We start from the raw sequence: 19,728 nt of genomic DNA, 5'->3' as shown, positions 1-19,728 counted from the left end.
ATAATCAACCACCGACACGAGTTAAGTGCTTCCTAACTTCGTTTTTGTGGCTCAACAAGATTTAATTTTCATCCAACAAATGAAGCACATGAGTTGACTACAGCATGCTCTAACAACTTGCTGCGACTAAAGGTTAACAGTACTTGGCGGTAATTAGTTACTAAAAGGTGGTTACCTTTCTTCGTAATCGGAAGTACATTTGCCGCGATTCATCCTTGCGGTATCTCAGCCTTTGGAATAAAAAATTTAAATGAAAAGGTGGGAGATTTGTCCGGTAAAACGCATTAAAAAGATTCAGTTTTAATAAAAGAGCCCAAACACCCTCCCGTCTTAATAACTCGCTGAGGTCATTACAAGCAGATGCCTTAATCTGGAGCGCATCAGTATTAAAATTCTTTAAACAATGTAGTTTGTCTTCAGGCGCGTTGCTTCCAACACGTGCCTTTACTCTAATGCCAAAGTAGCTCGGGCCATCTATGTTGTTTCAACAAAACATGCCTAGCAAATTCATTGTAAAGAAGAAAAGCGTTTTTTTACCTGGTGTCAAGTTTAACGTTCGCAGTTATGCTAGAAATATGCCTTAAATAACTAGTTTTCATATTGTACTAAACTTTGAGACTAAATAAGAAGACCAAGGAAGGACTATATTGCTGTGCGTAGGAAGACAGTGCGTGCTGTGGCTCCTTAGCTACCGCTCCAAGGCCGGAAAAAGTTGTCGCGGGCTACGGAGATTTCAAATGTCTGCTGCAAACAGCCCCAGGCACAAGAACAAAGACATAGAGGGTGCACACAGTGGCCCTGACTTTTATTTTTCAATGAGCAGGTAGCGCAATTGTATGTACCATATTTGTCTTTTTATTTTCAGGTATTTTCTTAATAATATGCTTAATAAATTTCACATTGTTTGGCACTTTGAAAGCTTGATATGGCCACTTTTCGACGTAAGTGTCGTGAGGTTGCCAAATACCTGTATTTAGATTAATCGGAAGAGAAAATTCTTGTATGCAGAAATTGTAACCCAGCAAGGGAAGAATCTGTTACAGCAGGTAAAAGTAGAGTGAAGCACACGGAGTAGTAAATACCTTGTTTATTCTTTCACTGTGAACACCAACGTCTATTAATGCCAAAGCATTAGTTGGCTGATTGACAAAAATCCGACATTTTCCGAAAACTGGCCGCATCACAAAACTAGTCATTGGTAGAAACTGTCTGACTGTATCATGATAAAGGCCGAAATCGAGGAATGCTAAAAGTTATAGTCGGTGCGCGTACTCTCAATTGCACCAACTACAAAGGCACCTCGCCGCCGCGGTGGCTCAGTGGTTATGGTACTCGGCTGCTTAACCGAAAGACGCGGGTTCGATCCCGGCCGCGGCGGTTGAATTTCTTTGGAGGAGAAATTCTAGAGGCCCGTGTACTGTGCGATGTCAGTGCATGTTAAAGAACCCCAGGTGGTCGAAATTTCCGGAGCCCTCCACAACGGCGTCTCTCATAGCCTGAGTCGCTTTGGGGTGTTAAACTCCATAAATCAAACCAAACCAAACCAAAGGCACCGATGCAGCCTGACTATATTCGGAATATAATGAGAATAAAATTGAAATATTCTTAGAAATAATTTGGATGCAATTAGAATATCAGTACAATGTTTCGCATTACTCTACCGTAAGTTCCTTAAGTGCCCCCGTTAGTTTTTTTACTATAATATATAGGAAAAATGAACAGGCGATATACGAGGTGAGGTGACAACCTGCGTAAGCGTAATTCGTTTTATGTACTCTTCGCTGCAACAATGATGGCCATTACGTTGAGGAACTGAACTACATTTGCGCCGTCGATTTTACGGAGAGGTTGTTTGGCTGTGGGTGAGGCTTTAGTGGAGTGGAAGCAGATTGGTTAGCGGTGAGTGATGGCTTCTGGACGGTGAAGGTAGATCTGGGGTATAAATGCCCGGGGAGTGGGCGGAAGTCTTTTGGGTGGTGGGACTAACCCAGTATCAGAGTAAAGACTTTTAGGAAGTGATCGCAGTACTGCGAAGTATTTAAAAAACATCAATTCACAAGTAAGTAAACTCGTGCCATAAAGCATTCAGCAAAGCATGTCACGTAATTTGTCTGAAATTAGATTTTTTAACAACACAAACTTGCTTGTAAGCGTCCATAGTTTGGCTTTTTATACGTGGTTATGGTTGTTCTTTGGTATTGCTGGTGGATTTTTTACCGAACTTTATTCTTGCAAATAAAATAGAAACGTTTCGCTACAATGTTCTGCTCCGGAAATGGAGCCGTCCTAGTAAAGACGTTTCAAATTTGGTAACTTCCTCGCCTAGTAAATATTTTATTTTCTAGCAGCTATAAATTTAGTGGCGGCCTCATTCATGACTCCTCCCTCCGTCCTCCCCCTCCCTACAAAAAGAAAAATGCTGGCATAAAGCTTGCCAAATGCCGTATCCTGAAAAACAAATGATGATATCGTGTTAATGCAAGGTTCATTAATTTACAGGGCAAGTCAAGATGTGGTCACAGGAGGATACTTTGTGGGAAAAGGATCCACCGTCATCGCCAACATATGGGCAGTCCACAACAATCCCGAGGACTGGAATCAACCCGAGAAGTTTGATCCTGCTCGCTTTTTAAATGAAGACGGATCACTGGCCTTGGCAATGTTGAAAAAAGTCGTCCCGTTTTCTGTGGGCAAGCAAAAATTTCAGTCGCACTTGTAGGCCCTGTAAATAGAAAGCTTTGTTTCTTCGGAGGAAAACCACTTTGCAATCAGGAAGTCATTTCTCAAGACGAAAATTTCTCTTCAGAAAGGTTTTGCATGCGCTGTGTTTTTTATAATTGCTCAAAGCGTACCATCACTCATATGACCTACTCCTAATCGCATATTAATATGTTTTTCCTGTGTGTGTAATGATTGCCATTATTCAAATTATTTAAACTGCCGGCGCGTTTATCGGATTGGGTGAGGGGACTTTGAACTGACAAATTCTTGCAAATAGTTTTATTTAATTTTATTACTCGGCGTTAAACCCTACTTCTTGAGAAGCAACGTACATCGCTCTTCAGACCAGTTTAAAGTGTTGCGTAACAGCAAAATGCCTTTTCCAGTGGTAGTCGTATGAATTACATTTTCTCAGTTACGTCCGCTATACAATTTCTGTGGCTGAAAAGCAAACCATGAAGAACTTTTTACATGAAAGGTCAGGCATATTTGCTTCACATTGGCGCGTGCTCATGGGAGCGCGCCGACGATGAAGACGAAGTATGCGTGTGTCGGTGGACGAATACGAAGTGTGTGTGTGGTTCGGACAGTCATCTTGTGAATTCTCTGCTGTGCCCTGAACTTCGCTGAAACTGTGATCTGGGCCAGTCCTGTCCTCGTTACATTTTTGATGGAGGTGCGAGGTACTTCCTAACATCTACGTGCCCCGCAGGCTGTCTATGAACACGGCTTTCACTCCGATTCATCGCAGTGCGAGCCGCCGACTCCAAGGTCAGTCACCAGAGTTCGGCCCGTTATCCCCAAAGATCAGGGCTCCAGCCGCGACGCGCAGGACTGACGCAGCCCCTATGGCTAACAACGGAGACGCAGCAGCTATGGCTGACAACGGAAACTCAGCTGCTCATTTCCCGGTCCTCCAGCCGCGAACGCCGCCGACCTTCGATGGCGAAGTGTTTGAGGACGCGGAGGACTGGCTTGACCAGTTCGAGCGCGTTGCCAGGTACAACGGCTGAAATGCGGAGCGGAAGCTCCACAATGTTTACTTCGCTCTTGACGACTCGGCGCGGACGTGGTACGAGAACCACGAGACGACGTTTCCTTCTTGGGAACGGTCCCGTAGCCAGTTGCTGGCGACCTATGTCAACACCGACCGTCGGGAACGAGCTGAGTCGGCGCTGCAGTCAAGGAACCAGCGACCAAATGAGAGCGTCGCAATGTATTATGAGGACATGACACGACTGTTCAGAAGGGCGGATCCAAACATGGCCGAGGACAAGAAAGTGCGCCACCTAATGCGCAGGATAAAAGAACTGTTCGCTGGGATTGTGCGAAACCCACCTAACACCACTTCGAAATTTCGATCGGAGGCCATTACCGTCGAAAAGACACTGCAACAACACGCCCGCTATTACAATCGCGCCGTGAACACCGTATCTACTACCGACTTTGCGCCAGCCTCCAGCGACTCCGCTGACACCCTGCGGGAGCTGGTTCGATCTATCGTCAAAGAAGAGCTACACAAAATGCACCTCTATGCCAAGTCGCAGCCGCAGTGTCCATCGTTAGCAAAAATTATCCGGTTCAGGTTCAGGTTCAGGTTCAGGCGGTCCCTGAACCTGTTGCCCCTGCTGCCCTTACACCGACGCCCCCGAACCAGACGTACGCGTCGGTACTCCGGCAGAACTGTGACCTCACCCCTTGGAGAGCAAGCCCATCTGCTTTCCAGCCGCGGCCCCCGCCTGTCCCTGTGTTGGCCTAAGCGAGGCTCCGGAAGACGGATGTGTGGCGGGCGCCTGACCAGCGGCTCCTTTGTTACCACTGCTCTGAGGCTGGCCATATCTTGCGGTGGTTCAGTTATCGCTGAGCTGGAATTCGTGGATTTCATCCGCGAGTCCCCTGTCCGCCCAGTGGCGAACGGCCCCGCGAAACTGAGGAGCACCTGTCAACGCGCCGGGATCACACTGATTTCTCTCGCCCTGACTACCGCCCACCAACCTCTACCCGCTATCGTTCGCCGAGTCCCCGTCCTTCGACAAGCCGTTTCAGTCGCTCACTGAGTCCTCGCTGGGGAAACTAGACCCAGCCGCCTGCGGAGGTAAGGCCGCTGACGAGCGAACAGCCGAACATCCTCCATCGCGTTCCCGACCAGACAACGGCTCTCAAACGAGGACACGTGACGATCAGAAAGAATGTGCAGCTTCGGACTTACCGGTCGATATCGACGATTTAGCAGTTACGGCATTGGTTGATACGGGAGCGCACTATTCGGTTATGAGCAACGAGCTTGCAAAGGAACTGGGGAAAGTATTAACCTCGTGGACTGGGCCTCAGATTCGCACAGCTGGTGGGAACCTAATCACCCCTGTTGGCCGGTGTACGGGGAGAGTTACAATCGACGGATTTGTTTACGTTTGTGACTTTCTTGTCCTATCTCACTGTTCGCGCGATGTCATTCTCGGCCTGGACTTTTTACAAGCTAACGGCGCCGTTATCAATTTAAAAGAGCCGCGCGTGACGTTTTCGCCGACGCAAGCAATTGAAAGAGCCGACCCAGACGACTCCAGGATGCCCGCCCTGCGTATTGCTGCTGATCACGTGACGGTGCCTCCGCGGTGCGGCATGATGGTCCCCGTGCAAAGTGACTCGCCCTGTGATCGAGACGTTATGGCAGAGAGGAACGTCAGCCTTCTACTAGAGAAAGGAATCTGCGCTGCAAGAGGGCTTGTTCACTTACGGGATCACTCTGCGACACTCTTGATCACCAACTTCGGAACCGAGTTCCAGCCCATTGCGAAAGGAACGGCCGTCGCATACGTTACCGACTTCGTTGAGCCCGCAGAAATATGTGCTCTGGAGTTACCGTGGCCGGACGGACGAGATGCGCCAGCCGTTCTGTCTACCGTAGACATTAATCCCGGCTTGTCGGTGGTTCAGAAGCAGCGCTTGTTAGAGCTCCTTCACGATTTCGCAGAGTGCTTTGCCACGACATCAAAGGTAGGGCGCACCCCGGTAGCCAAACACCGCATCATCGTCAACCTGGAGACTAGCTCCATATCCCAACACCCGTACAGAGTGTCGCCGATGGAACGGGAAGCTATACGATCCCAAGTTAAGAAATGCTTGCAGACGACGTAGTCCAGCCGTCCACGAGCCCCTGGTCTTCGCCTGTGGTATTGGTGAAGAAAAAAGATAACACCTTGCGATGCTGCGTCGATTATCGGAAGTTAAATCGTGTCACGAAACGTGACGTTTACCCCCTTCCGCGTATCGACGATGCCTTGGATCGACTGCGTGATGCTAAATATTTTTCCTCACTCGACCTTAAGAATGGCTACTGGCAGATCGAAGTGGACGAAATGGACAGAGAGAAGACAGCGTTCGTGACACCTGACGGCCTTTATGAATTCAATGTGTTACCCTCTGTACTCTGTTCTGCGCCAGCAACCTTCCAACGCATGATGGACACCGTTCTTTCTGGGCTGAAATGGCAGACATGCCTAGTGTACCTTGATGATGTTGTCATTTTTGCTCCTAGCTTCGAGGAACACCTCAGCCGGCTGCAAATGGTGTTACAGGCGCTCCGTTCGGCACGGTTGACGATAAAGCCACAAAAGTGTCATTTCGGTTTCGAAGAGCTCAGTTTTCTTGATCTCGTGATAAGCGCTGACGGAGTCCATCCTGTTGCGGAGAAGACTGCCGCTGTGGCACAGTTCCCGCGCCCAACCGACAAAACGTCCGTTTGTAGGTTTCTGGGCCTCTGTGCCTATTACAGACGTTTCGTTGAAAACTTTTCCACAATTGTCGAGCCCCTTACAATGCTTACTAGAGACAATGTATCTTTTGTGCGGCACGACGAGCAGGAAGCTGCCTTCAACGAGTTACGCAGCCGCCTGCAAACTGTCCCAATACTCGCCCATTTTGATGGACGAGCTGCCACTGAAATTCATACTGACGCCAGCAATGTTGGCCTCGGCGCTATTCTCGTTCAGTGGCAGGACGGCAACGAGAAAGTCAAAGCGTACGCCAGCCGCTCTCTCTCGAAAGCAGAGGCAAACTACTCTACCACAGAGAAGGAATGCCTTGCGGTGGTGTGTGCGATTAGCAAGTTCTGACCATATCTCTATGGTCGCCCGTTTCGAGCTGTAAGTGACCACCATTCGTTATGCTGGCTAACCAACCTCAAAGACCCTTCGGGACGGCTTGCGAGATGGAGCCTTCGGCGCCAGGAATACGACATCACGGTAGTGTACAAGTCCGGCCGTAAGCATAATGGCGCCGATTGTTTGTCACGTGCACCTGCCGACGTTGCTCCGGCCGACACAGAGGACGACTTCCCGTTTTTTGCTCTCGTCACGTCGTCCGATATGGCCCGGCGTCACCGGGCTGACTCAGAGTTGCGTCCGCTCATCCAGCATCTGGAGGGCGTTAACGTCGCTGTTCCGCAGCTTTTCGTTCGAGGTTTGGGTTCCTACAGTCTCCGAGATGGCGTACTTTACAAGAGCAACTTCGCGCATAACACGGAAACCTTTCTTCTGGTTGTGCCACCCGAACTCCGTCCAGAAATCTTGCACGCCTGCCACAACGAGCCATCGGCTGGCCATTTGGGTGTTACGCGGGCGTTTGCCCGCATTCATGCGAAGTATTACTAGCCAAGGTTGCTCTCATCAGTCCAGCAATATGTGAGGACCTGCCGTGACTGCCAGCGACGAAAGACACCCCCAGTTAAACCCGCAGGGCTTCTCCAGTCCATCCCACCGCCTACAACACCTGTCCAACAAGTGGGCATGGACTTGCTGGGCCCATTCACATTGTCTTCCTCTGAGAACAAATGGATTGTTGTGGTGACAGACTATTTAACGTGGTACGCCGAGACACAGGCGCTTCCCCACGCTAGTGCTGCAGAAGTGGCTCAGTTTTTTATGACATCCATTGTCTTGCGTCACGGTGCGCCATCAGTCGTCATCACGGACCGTGGAACCGCCTTTACGGCGGCATTAACGCGATCTCTCTTCGAACTTACCCACACCAGTCACCGGAAGACAACAGCCTTTATTTATAGCCTTATTTTATAATCTGCAGCTATAGCGCTGTCTATAATTGATAATTGACCAACATACCGCTCGCAACAAACACCGAGTAATTGTCAGTTACGCGATCGGACGGCATCAAAGATTTTTGCTCACTTTCTCATTGTATTTGAATTTCTAGGCGTCGCATCTTACCTTCTTGTCACTGTCGATATAGTCGGATGCCTCTCGAAGGAAGACCTCCTGCCAGTGTTCCTGGCAGATTCCCATGGCTTCGCGGTTGCAATGCAGCAGAGGCTAGGCAGCAAAGGAAACGATTCTTTGTCCCCGTTCCGTGCGGAGTGGGCTTCCGAACACTAGCGACCATTGCACCTTCTATCCTAATTCCGCCCTCCACCCCTTCGCACCCCTAGCGCAAACAATGAACAACACGCTTCTGGTGGCACTAAGACGCCCCCTCGTCGATTTCGCCACAGTCTGGCTAATCTTGACCAAGGTGGCAGGCGGGCCACCTATGTCAAGTAACCTTGTGACGTCATCAAAACCTGCGCATGGTGACAGGGCAATTTAATGAACGATTGGTCGCAGAAGGTTGCACGGCAAGAGCAACCTGGATCTCATAAGTACCACCGATGGCAGCACCTACCATCGCAGTGCAATGACGCATCGCTTAAAAGCCGCACCACGGTGCCAGAAGTGGTATGAGAACTCCCAGCGATTTATGAACGTAAAGAGGAGACAGACTGATTCCGCCTATATGGGCGTTAAACCATGGACGCCATCGCCTTTAATGCACAGCTCAAGCGTCCCCTCCAGTTTTCGTGTGCTACTAGTGAGGCCCCCACTCATTGATTTCACTGATTTTTGTCCGACGCCTGCTTGACCTTGAAAACTGAGCCTTGAACTAAAATCGGAGAGAAAACCGAAATGCTAGCACACCTAATTCGCAATTGTCTAAGCAAGCTAAATCGCACGCCACATATTCTATGGGGCCTAGCTTCTGCTGCATTTCAATCGCGATGTGATGGGAACCAGTCGACGAAGTTGGCTCCAGGGCCACCTTCCAGGGGCATTCGCCGTTGCATTCTTGACTTGTACTTGACTATATATAGTATTTTCACCGCAATAAAAAAATTTCCCGCAGCTTTTAGTTCTCAGCGACCAGGGATTCCTATCAATCTCATTTCGAGCCGTTCTGTAAGGTTACTTGCTGTAAATATCTAAGCAGTATTTGAATTGTCAACGTCGGCCAGGAAACAGTTATGGCTCCAGAGTGCATGAAATTAAATTGAATTACCTCCAGATTCTCGCTGAGATATTTATCGGTTCATCTCAACTTTTAGCGAGAAAAGGATATGCTAAAAATGCGTCTCGAACATACTGTAATAATTTCACATTTATTTCTCATGTTTTGTCCCTATGCTTAAACTATAATACGAATGCTTCCTATGTATACTAGGAATATTTAAAACGTTCTTACAAATACGGCAAAAATACACTTTTTCTCGCTTAGTATATTTATGATGCATTAAAAATGTACTAAAAATATACATCAAATGCATTACATTACATCAAAAATTGACTAAAATATACATCTAGCACATTAAAATATATCTTTGTACTTCGGCTTAGAAAAGGCCTGCTAGTGATGAGGCGTGTTAATCTTGTCAACACGATAACAAATGACTGACCCGGCCATGAGCGACACGCAGTCCATTCCTGAGGAGACGCGTAGTTACCATTAATCAAGATGTCTATCACATGGCAAGGTCACGTAACGGAATTGCACCCGAAAAGACGTCTCCACACAGCAAATACCGACAGAAAATGACGCAGCAAACAAGAAGTGCTCCGACAAGGGCCATACCTGGCTTACCTCATATATACCCTCCGAGAGACGAGGCATTATCTTGCCCGGTGAAGTGTTTTTCGTGCAAAGACAGTGAGCCCCTGAATTTTCGCACAAGTGCCGCACTGGTCGAGTCCGAATCAAGGGGCCATCTAGAACCGGACTGCTAGTCTAAACTCGCGTCATGCACAGGTCGGGAGTCGAACTGTCAGCCAACTAATCCACGGGTGTCTAAGGGAGCCGGTCGGCCTTGCTAGTCGGGGTCTTTTTCGCTGCCTTGTTCGTACCCGGAAGTACCCAAGGCGCCTTTGCCGGTATAATGCTATCATGTTCTCCACTCGCAATGTAAATAGGTGGTGATTGACTTCCTGCTAGAACTTAACATAAACGAAGGGACGACACGAAAGGGAGAGTTTTCACTGTTCCTCGAAACGTCCTTTCGAGCCCTAGATTGTTACACGGTAGCTAGAAGTGTGAAGCAAATGTGTTTACGGGGAGTGCGAATTTTTTAGAATTAAATATACTTTGCACGAATTACTTGCGTGTTTACGAAAGCTCACTTTTAATACATTGCCAACATCCAAATGCGATTTGCCGATCCTTGATTTCGAAAATTAAATTGCTCAACGGCAGCTTGAAGTTGGCTGCCAATTGCTTATGCGGTCTGCCCATTTGGAGTATGGTTTAGACGAATCAGCAGCGTATTTACGAAAGCACACTTCAAATAAATTGCCAACACGCAAATGCCATTCCCGAAACGCGATTTCGAGCATTAGACTGTTCTAGGGCAGTTAGAAGGGTGCTGCAAATACATTCAAAATTACCGGCCGTTTATTAGAATTGAAGTATACTTCGGAGAGAACAAACGCGCGTTAATGATATCCTAGTTGAAATCAAGAGGAAGAAGTGGGCTTGGGCAGGGCATGTAATGCGAAGGCAAGATAACCGCTGGTCCTTAAGGGTAACGGAGTGGATTCCAAGAGAAGGCAAACGTAGCAGGGGACAGCAGAAAATTAGGTGGGCGGATGTGATTAGGAAGTTTCCGGGGGTTTGGTGGCCGCGGCTGGCGAAGGAGAGGGTTAATTGGAAAGATATGGGAGAGGCCTTTGCCCTGCAGTGGGCGTAGTCAGGCTGATGATGATGATGATAATTCGGACGAATAAATTTGATATTCAAGAAAGTACACTTTCAATACATTGACAAGGGGCTAAAACCGCATACATATTTTTTTGCGTATTTGAAACGGGCTCGAAGTGTGATTTAAGTGCGGTATTACTGGCAAATTTGAACAATACATTTTGAATACCAAGTGTTCAATTTCAGGAACCTATTTCCTACGTTTGTGACGGAACAGCGCAAAACACCGGGACAAGAGACAAGCGCTTGTCTCTTGTCCCGGTGTTTTGCGCTGTTCCGTCACAAATGAATTACTAACATGCCCAATCTGCTGTCCTGGCTATTTCCTACATATTCTTAGCGCATTCGTGACTACAGAATATGTTTAAAATGCAATATAAATATCCCACCGTATGTCCCAGGCGTATTAGTTCTCGCTATAAGCCATGGTTGGCAGACAAAGAGAATCAGGCTACCCACCAGAACATGCTCTGGAATTCCAAAAGGAATCTGAACATTACGTACTATAGCATTCCATGCGAACGACTCAGCTCTTCGGAATTAGGTCAATAAACGTGCTTTACACAGGTCAAAGTTTCTCTATCGCATCTTAATTATCTAACCGACGCCTTTTCGATGAAGTGCACGGCTGGGACGCATGAATAATTGATGAAACTTTATGAGAACCGCAAGATAAAACCTTTTCTTCGTAAAACATCAAGGTACACATGCGTAATATAAGCTTGTAGAGAGAAACCCCAGAAAAAACGGGCGCTAAACTCTCGTGCGACAGTTTCTCTAAAGATTAGCCCGTTTCTATCTTACTATCCTTTATTAAAAGGAGCTTGCTAACTAGGACGACTGTAGTGTATGCCCTTGTCGAGGGTGGGTGTAAGCACGAAATCCTTTACAGCAAAAACGCAGCATATTCTAGGAAAGTTCACCGATGGTGACAGCCTTGCTCCGGAAGGAGCCAGGCCCTTTAGCTGCCAAACACAATCCCGTCTTCGCTTTGCTCTGTTTGAGCTTAGCCACGCGCGAGTCCTCCCTGTCAGCTTTGTGGCTTGGGAGGCCTCCGCCACAATGCACTTTCCTTAACCTGGCAGCGCGCTCTGTTTCACTTGCCGCTTTTGGGTAGTTTCTGTGCCGCCATTTCTCTTTTTCGTGTTCATAAGCGTGCTGAGCGTCGCTAGCTGCTTTCGCATCTTTATATGCCATAGCAAGTGGCCGCTTTTCTGTTTTAGAGATGCATTCGGCTTCTTTCTCACCTTGTTGGGCTGGTTCGTAGAGCTGCCCTTGGTGACGGAGTGGAGCCTTTATTTCTCTTGACTCATCAGACTCTATTGTACGACTATGTAGGAAGTGCTAGCAACATCGAGCATTAGAAAGTACAGAGCAAAGGAATGACACCAGAAGGCAGCGGTTTAGAATTCCCAGCACCACTGCCGCCGAGCATGGAAAGTGGGGTACAAAACACATGAAACATGATGAAGACAACGGATAAAACCAGCTATATGGGATGTGGCTAGGCATTTTTGTGTTCGCGTTGACTCGCTTACGTAGCGGTGAGCTTGACACTTCTTGGAGGGGGGCAGGAGAAAAAGGGTGGTACTGCGGCAGAGACTGTTACGTTTCGCCTTCGTCGTGGGGAAGAAAACGGCATGGCTGCAGCGGAACGCCGACTAACCCCGAGACGCGCGTTGGGTGAGCGTCTGGATTGCTACGGAAGCCGCGTCCGTCTGCCCGGTTGAGCGAGCGTTTCCCCTACACCGAGTGCGAACGCACGTTCGAACGCATGAAATGAGCGGGAATGCCGCTCGTGGACATTCCGACGTCTGTGCTACGTGGATGGCATCGTTCCCCCTCTCCCTGCGCGTGACGGCGGTGATCCCTCGGGAGTGCGTGTGCGTTCGTGATTGGTGCCACTGAGAACTTCCTTCCTCGGCAGGCCCGGCCCCCATCTAGGGAACCCAGGGAAAAGGAACTTTAAAACCTCGGCAGCGGTACGGCCGAGGGGCTTTATCATCAGGGCTTTTTCATCTGATGGTCTCCTCATGTGCTGTCCTCAGGCAGCGTTCCAGCAGTGAGCGTCTCGTTACCGAGCTCACTTGTAAATATGTAAATTTTGCTGTATAAAGTCTTCTCTCCTTATCTTTTCCCGCATCCTCGTCTCCGACGTCCTTCATTCCCTCTGCGGCGCACGACCATGCTACCTCATCTTTAACACTGTGCGAAGGCGGCCCCTTTCTGGGCATAATTATTATCGCGTTTGTTCTCATCACTATCATTTTCGAAACACTTTAAAAACAGGCATTGCGACGCAAACGTCCTCGTGCGATTCTACAAAGCGAACAGAAAGTAATGACGATCACAAAGTGATCAAGGGAGGGAAAACTTCAGGGCACTTGCCAACATTCCGTCAAGAGGACTCGTACTCGTCTGGCCCACACGAAGACAAGTTCTCTTGCCGAAACGCTGGCAAGCACCCTGAGGTTTTCTCTCCGTCGTTCACTTTGTGGTTTTCAAGAACCATGGGACCAACCTCTTTGTACCTGAAAGTAATAGCGTTATTTTGGCCTTCCTCCAGGGAAAAGGATGTGTCCTGGTGAAGCTATAGCTCCGGTGGAGATCTACTTATTCCTGACAAGCATACTACAGAAGTTCTGCGTTCGTCCGCAACCTGGGTGCGAATTCGACACCAGCGTCCGCGATGGCGTCATCATGCAGCCAGGTCGTCACATGTTCCGCTGTATTCCACGGGCGTAATACTTTACCCCACTAAATATTGCGGAAGCTTTGCCGTCATAAAGCTCCTTTCCACGAAAAGCACCACATATGCCATCTCGCCAAGAAGACCGCAATGTTGAAGCGCCATTTTATTACGACATAATAAACATGCCGCAAGAGCCTCGTTGTATCTCACATAATAAAATTTATACATCACAGATCTTTTTCTGTTATAAGTTCGTGCAAACACTCGCTCTGCAAGCGAAAGCTCAACTACTTTTGTGCAAGAGAGTGTAGCGTTCACATTGTTTTGAGGCTTAGGTGATAACATCGCGGAGAAAGTATGTCAGCTAATTATTCCGTAAACGTGTATCTAGATGGCTCATTGTTTATTTTTCATTTTTACTGGAAGGCAATATTGAGCATTGACATATTTACTATATTATGAGTGGAGTAACAAGAACATGAAGAAAATAGCTACTGCTACCGCTTTATGCGGAGTATGCTGAGTTCGGGAGCCAGAGATTTTCCTTAGATGCTGATGACGAGAGTATTGTTGGTAGAGAGAGGTATGATTGGACCAACTCTTAAGGGGCCGGCCCTCACCAACATCAGGTGGGGTCCCTAGTACGCAACACCAGTGAAGCCTCCATTTCCATGCCTATGTGGTCGAATGTCTCAGAATCTGGAAGAGGGAGGTGCACCATGCGGCCAAATCATTTTGGCTAACCCCATGTTGTGCAAGCAACGTAGAGTGCGGCATGGAAGCGGCAGGAACCTAGTTTATTATTATTCTTTATTCAAAACCCACAGCGCCCGGAGGCGGTATATTTATTTTATAGCTTTCCTTGCTGAGATACTGACTTGCAAAACAGCGACATATTTATCTTCGGCACGTACAGGCATTTATGCTCCGGGCGCGCTCTTAGGAAGGAGATTCCGCTCCTGGCTGCAACACAGAGTGCTGTCGATCATCCTGTTTCCACCCATGCATAATATGGTACACTGCATTTAATTCATCAAGTTTGGTACAAGTAGGAGAAAACATTTATTGTATCACTGTATTGAATTGGGAAGGGAAGCTGTAGATGGTTGTTAACCTGGGTGGCAGTCCCTATTCCTGGACGCAATTGGCCGCCGGCGCTGCCCGTGCTCTCTGGACCAGGGCCCGCTGGGCCTCCAGGTCGGAGCTGGACAGGGCCGCCTCCCGCCCTCCCTAGTTTGCTGACTTACAAGAAATTACAACTCGCAAACATTAGTGGTCACCCTGCATTCTCATAGGCCCTACCTCCGACACCGGCCATTCCGGACGCTTTTTTTTTCTTTTCGTGTCATGGAAACACCACATTTCTGCATAAATAGCGATTGTCATCTTATCTATTCCTTTAATTTTAGTTTTCTCAAAATATTCGGATCGTTACAGAAATATTTCTTGTTGATTATAAAGCCTTCATAGTAACACACAAAGCGATAGTCCCAAAAAAAGCTTCTGTTGAGGGCAGCAGCCAGAAGCCCCGGAAAGGCCACTGAAACAGGAAAACCAAACCGGTGACGTCAAAATAAATAAGGTCGAACACAAGAGAATAATGTTCAAATCGGATTTGTGCTTATATTTCCTATTGCTCAGTCTCCTGTCCTCAATGCTCTTTTTTTTTACTGCCGGAATTTGAAGAAACGTTCCCGAGAAGCCCACAATGTTCTCGAGATTCCGACGATATTTCATTCAGCGCTCTGATATTTGGCATTGATTTCCTTCCACATAGAAACACCTTATCTGATCACGGAAGGGAAATTGTCCTTATGCCATGTTAGCCTTGGGGCCTGCAGATAAATCAGGAGCAAAACTGGTAAGATTGCAATGTAGAGGACGCATCTGCTTCTGAAGAGTATTCCGCACTGCATTCTCATGATTTCTCCTCCGAATCCATTGACATCCTCCAATAGCAAGCAATGAAAAAGAAGCCATAACGGTTACGTCTTCCCCAGACGGATCAAGGCACGAACGCAAGGGCCCTACGCCTTTGCCCAAGGTAATGCCTCCATATAAAACATCTCTTCTGTATTCCTCTTGTAGGAGAGGTTCGACTGTTATTGGAATTTCCCGCAAATAAATTTCATATCACTTAGTCCATTCTTCAGCCCTTCAGAAAACTTAAGGGGACAGGGTAGGCCGTATACCTCCCATGTATTTTAGCCTATGTTTGTGACCCGTTTTCTCAGGATCTGTTAATGTTAGAACAATTATACTAGTATCGTTGAAATCAGCTCTCTAAGTTCTCTTTACTGAACCAGAAGTATTATGTAATAAAAAGTGGATTTTTTTTATTCTTCTTTTTAGTGAACCCACTAACTTTTCAGGCCAAAATGGCTAATAAATAGCTTGTAAAACAATATCCATTGCACTAATTTTTATAATTCTGGTTCAGTAGATCGCCCCTTACGCTGCAATATTAATGGCAAACAACGATGTTTCTAGCTGCTGTGGTTCCAGAGAAAAAAGGGCAAACGTAGCGAAAATTGACATTTCGAGATAACTAGCTTGGAAGTAACTAAAAGCACTTTATTCCAACCCTTCACGGTATAAATGCAAGCGGATGTATCAGATCAATAACCGGCATCCTCGTAGTCACTTCTAGAGTCAATCTTTCTCTTTTTCGCTTGCTGCCTTGCTTTTCGGGCCTCTTGTAACCAGCTGTGCAGCCCTGTATGCAAAGTACAGTCGTCGCTCCCAGCAGCTGCACCTTTTATTATGTATCGTAAGGGATACGCAATCCTCACGTTCACTTCATAAAGGCCCGACGTTCTCTTTTTTGACGTCTAGAATTGATGTGAAGACGAGCATCTTCCGCAGTTTAGAGAGTAGGGGCAAGGAACGCCAGCTCTGTGTGCTGCGTTTTCGAGCAGCTGCAAGTCCCCACCGCACACTTTACACGCACAGCTTTCAACGATGCCACACGACAGCATGTCAGTGTCAAACAGAGCATAGCCACGGTCACAAAAATTTGCGTTTTGGTCCTCCATGCATGCTGCCGAGTACGACAGCTTTGTAGAAGGCGCGCACGTGGCGTCCGCTGCGTCCAGCGTCGGAATGCGTTGCGGGGACTTGGTGCCATAAGGAACGAACTTATGCTGATTCCGGTGAAAGCGACCCTTTTAAAATAGTTTCTTCGTCTTCGCCATATCATGAACACTTAGAATCTATCCTCAAAGCAATAAAAAACTGATTTTAGCCGTGAAATCAAGCCGATAGGGAACCAAAACAACCCGCGTCGCGAGAGATACCGGCAGCGTCTGAGGATTGTTTTGGCTAAAAACGGAACGATAGGTATTTATTGCTGTCGCCAGACGAGCAATAACTATTCTGCTAAACATGGAGAAAACACGCGTTTTTTTCCATTTTTTTTTTAACACACGAGACGTACAGATCGCGCATATGTGTGAAAGGAGGCGTGGTTGGTCACCACCTAGGTTTTAGAAAAAGCCAATTTTTGGGATAAATAATTCGTGCACACGCAAGTGACCCATGGAGAATCGTGGAGGAAACAGTGGGAATTCCAAATATTGAAAAAACAAAAAATCAATTTTTTTCAAAATTTTTGCCTACCCTGTTCCCTGAAGTAACCTTCACTACCAGCGACGGTAGTGAAGGCACAAATTACCATGCCTGGGTCCATGTTACCTAAGGATCCATTATCCATTTTTCATTTTCATTTGGCGTGACCTGGGTGTGACGACTGCATCAGACAAAAGCAGCAAGCGAACCTTCACAGAGATCACAAGAGAGCGGAATCCTACTTCGACGATCCGCGCGAACCTCCTCGCCATTGGCTACGAAACGTAGCCAATGATGAGATCCGGTCTTCAGTGAGCAAATAGCTCAATCGCTTCAGACGAACGCTTGAAAAATTCCTGAGTCAACGAACAGCCGTGACCTAACACTGAGGAGCAAATGGATCTAATATGAGAAACTGACAACAGTTGCTTATATTAATAGAACTAGTGTTTCAAGCAAAACCTAACGCGAAACTAGCCGTATCTCGATGGAATTCCTTGACAGATTAGCCAAACATTATTGGTAGAGCGAATAAAGCCGCGTTTCTTTTCAGGGTAAAGATTACCTTGCTAGAACGCCTGCCTGGAACTGATTTCGCCTTGGCGGTTACAGCACTTGCAATGCAGTAACTTAAACGCTTATTCCAATTGGCGAGAGTTTCTCCTTCCAGAATTTGTCAACAAAGCAGCACCTTATGCGTGCTCTTACGCAGACGATGACACGCATTTATTTTGCGGCCACTGACGTGAAGAAACGGCAGTGCTCGTTTTAGCACCAGTTTCTGGGTTATAGATATTCACACTTCTCATCAACATAAAACGTAGTACGCTGCTGATGTGGATAGTTTAGTTCCTGAACAGTCGCTTATCTCATACGACTTGCAGATGCGTTGCGTAGAATGAGCCGTGACGCAATGGAATAGTGCAGCCTTTTTTTTACCCTTTTTTTGAACTTGCTAGATTAAAAAAAAACTGGCAAGTTCACCTTGTCAGCTTAAGCGGCTACGTTGCGCACGCTGGGGCTAATATCTCGCTTAATATGAACTTTGAAATGTATGTGAACGGCAACTGGGTCTAATAGTTTGGTCCAGATAGGCACGAGTTAAAGAACCTGGTCATTAAAATGAACAAGTTATTAAAAACGCCACGATGATGCAGACACAGGCCTGGCTGCGAAACCCAAGTGTGCCATCAAGGCGGTGACGGCGAACAATACAAAAGACATGAAAACAAGAGCTACACACCTCTGTAAACATGCTAATATCGAAAAGCGCCTCTCTTATACTATAAAACTTAAGCAAAGAAGCTAAGCAAAAAAGCTAAGCAAAAAAGCCCACCAGCATACGGTAGGCTTTGTGCAGTGTTTTCTTTTCATTCGTCTGTTTCATGTGAGCCGGGAATCATTTAGCCATTAGATCAGCTAACTTTCGTTACCTGACAGGTAATAAAGCCCACTCTAAAAAAATCTAGCGCTCGTATTCCGGAGCTAGGCGCAGAGAAGTATGAAATCACGCTGAAACTTGAGGCAACAACTAGAATGTATTCAAATCAGGGATAGAGTAAGAAGTACTTGTAGCTGGGCTTGTTGGTGCATATTCGTGAAAGACATGAGAGCGCAAAACGGGGACACGGACGAGGAAGGGAAGAGGACGAGCGCTGCTGTTGACAGAGCAGCGCTCGTCCTCTTCCCTTCCTCGTCCGTGTCCCCGTTTTGCGCTCTCATGTCTTTCACAGGGATAGTGTGCTGCTGAGTAGCAAATGTTGCAAATAGCTGAATATAGCGCACGGCGTCCCCTCCCCACCCTCCCCCCATTTCTGTTTCTCCTTGTCTTTGCTACTAGTGGTGATTTTGCCGAATCAAGGAGACAAAATAACCTTAAAAAAATACCTCAATTCCATCAAAAAGAAAAAGCACCTGAAAATTATTTCCGGGGAGACAAACACTCTAATTTAAAATGACGGGAAATTTTTTCAAGCGATACGCAAAATGTCCGCTTAAACAATTTAAAGCTAAGCTATGACAGCAGTTTGCGTACAAGGAGTGCTCGATGACGGAAGAACAAAACATGAAGCGACCGTTGTCGTGCATTCGGCGGAAATAAACACCGCTTAATCGTTTATTGAGAGCATCATTTTATTGAGAGTATCAGTTTGATGCACAGTGGTTGTACGTGAACTACTTTTCTCTTGTGAGAAGAAAAGCCTAATGGTTTCCGCGACAGTTTATTCTTCATACCTTTACTGAATGCCAGAGGAAAATGACGATCTTCGCCCCGCATGCAGCGGTAAGCGAAGAAAGGGTTTTTATGAGTTTGTGGAGGTGTAACGTCCCAAAGCGGCTCATGCTATGAGGGACGCCGTAGTGAAGGACTCAGAAAATTTCGACCACCTGGGGTTCTTTAACGTGCACTGACATCGCACAGTACACGGGCCTCTAAAAGTTCACCTCCATCCAAATTCAGCCGCGGTGGTCGGGATCGAATCCGCGTCTTTGGGGTCAGCAGTTGAGCGCCATAACCACTGAACCTCCGCGGCGGCTTAGAGAAAGGCTTCCTCCACTGAGCTTATTCCCTTTTTGTGTCTTCTGAAGTAAGGGTTGCGTCGCTCTAAACAGAAGGGAGTAAAAATGAAGTAAGTTGACCTCTAGCCCGCTTGAATTTATAGAAAGGAACATGTTACAAGACAGTTTACTTCCTTTCTACTCCTGTATAGGTGTATTCGTCTTTAAAGTGCTTG

General features: G+C 47.1%; 1 protein-coding gene across 4 annotated transcripts in view; it reads left to right on the top strand.

The window, feature by feature from the left end:
* LOC149346426 (cytochrome P450 2J2-like) overlaps positions 1–13,658 on the top strand; it is a 45,756-nt gene extending 32,098 nt beyond the window's left edge. For all 4 annotated transcript variants that reach the window (XM_089586434.1, XM_089586432.1, XM_089586433.1 and 1 more), the window contains 2 exons: positions 2,500–2,690; positions 13,301–13,658. In XM_089586434.1, the coding sequence (XP_089442560.1) occupies positions 2,500–2,690; positions 13,301–13,479 (370 nt within the window). In that variant the 3' untranslated portion in view covers positions 13,480–13,658. The remainder of the gene's footprint in view (positions 1–2,499; positions 2,691–13,300) is intronic.
* The last annotated feature ends 6,070 nt before the right edge of the window (positions 13,659–19,728 follow it).

This window comes from Amblyomma mixtum, chromosome 4 (genome assembly GCF_055824585.1).
Source record: "Amblyomma mixtum isolate Tamu chromosome 4, ASM5582458v1, whole genome shotgun sequence".
Lineage (NCBI taxonomy): Eukaryota > Metazoa > Arthropoda > Arachnida > Ixodida > Ixodidae > Amblyomma > Amblyomma mixtum.
Note: the sequence above shows the minus strand (reverse complement) of the source record. Positions and strands in the feature narration are given on the sequence as shown.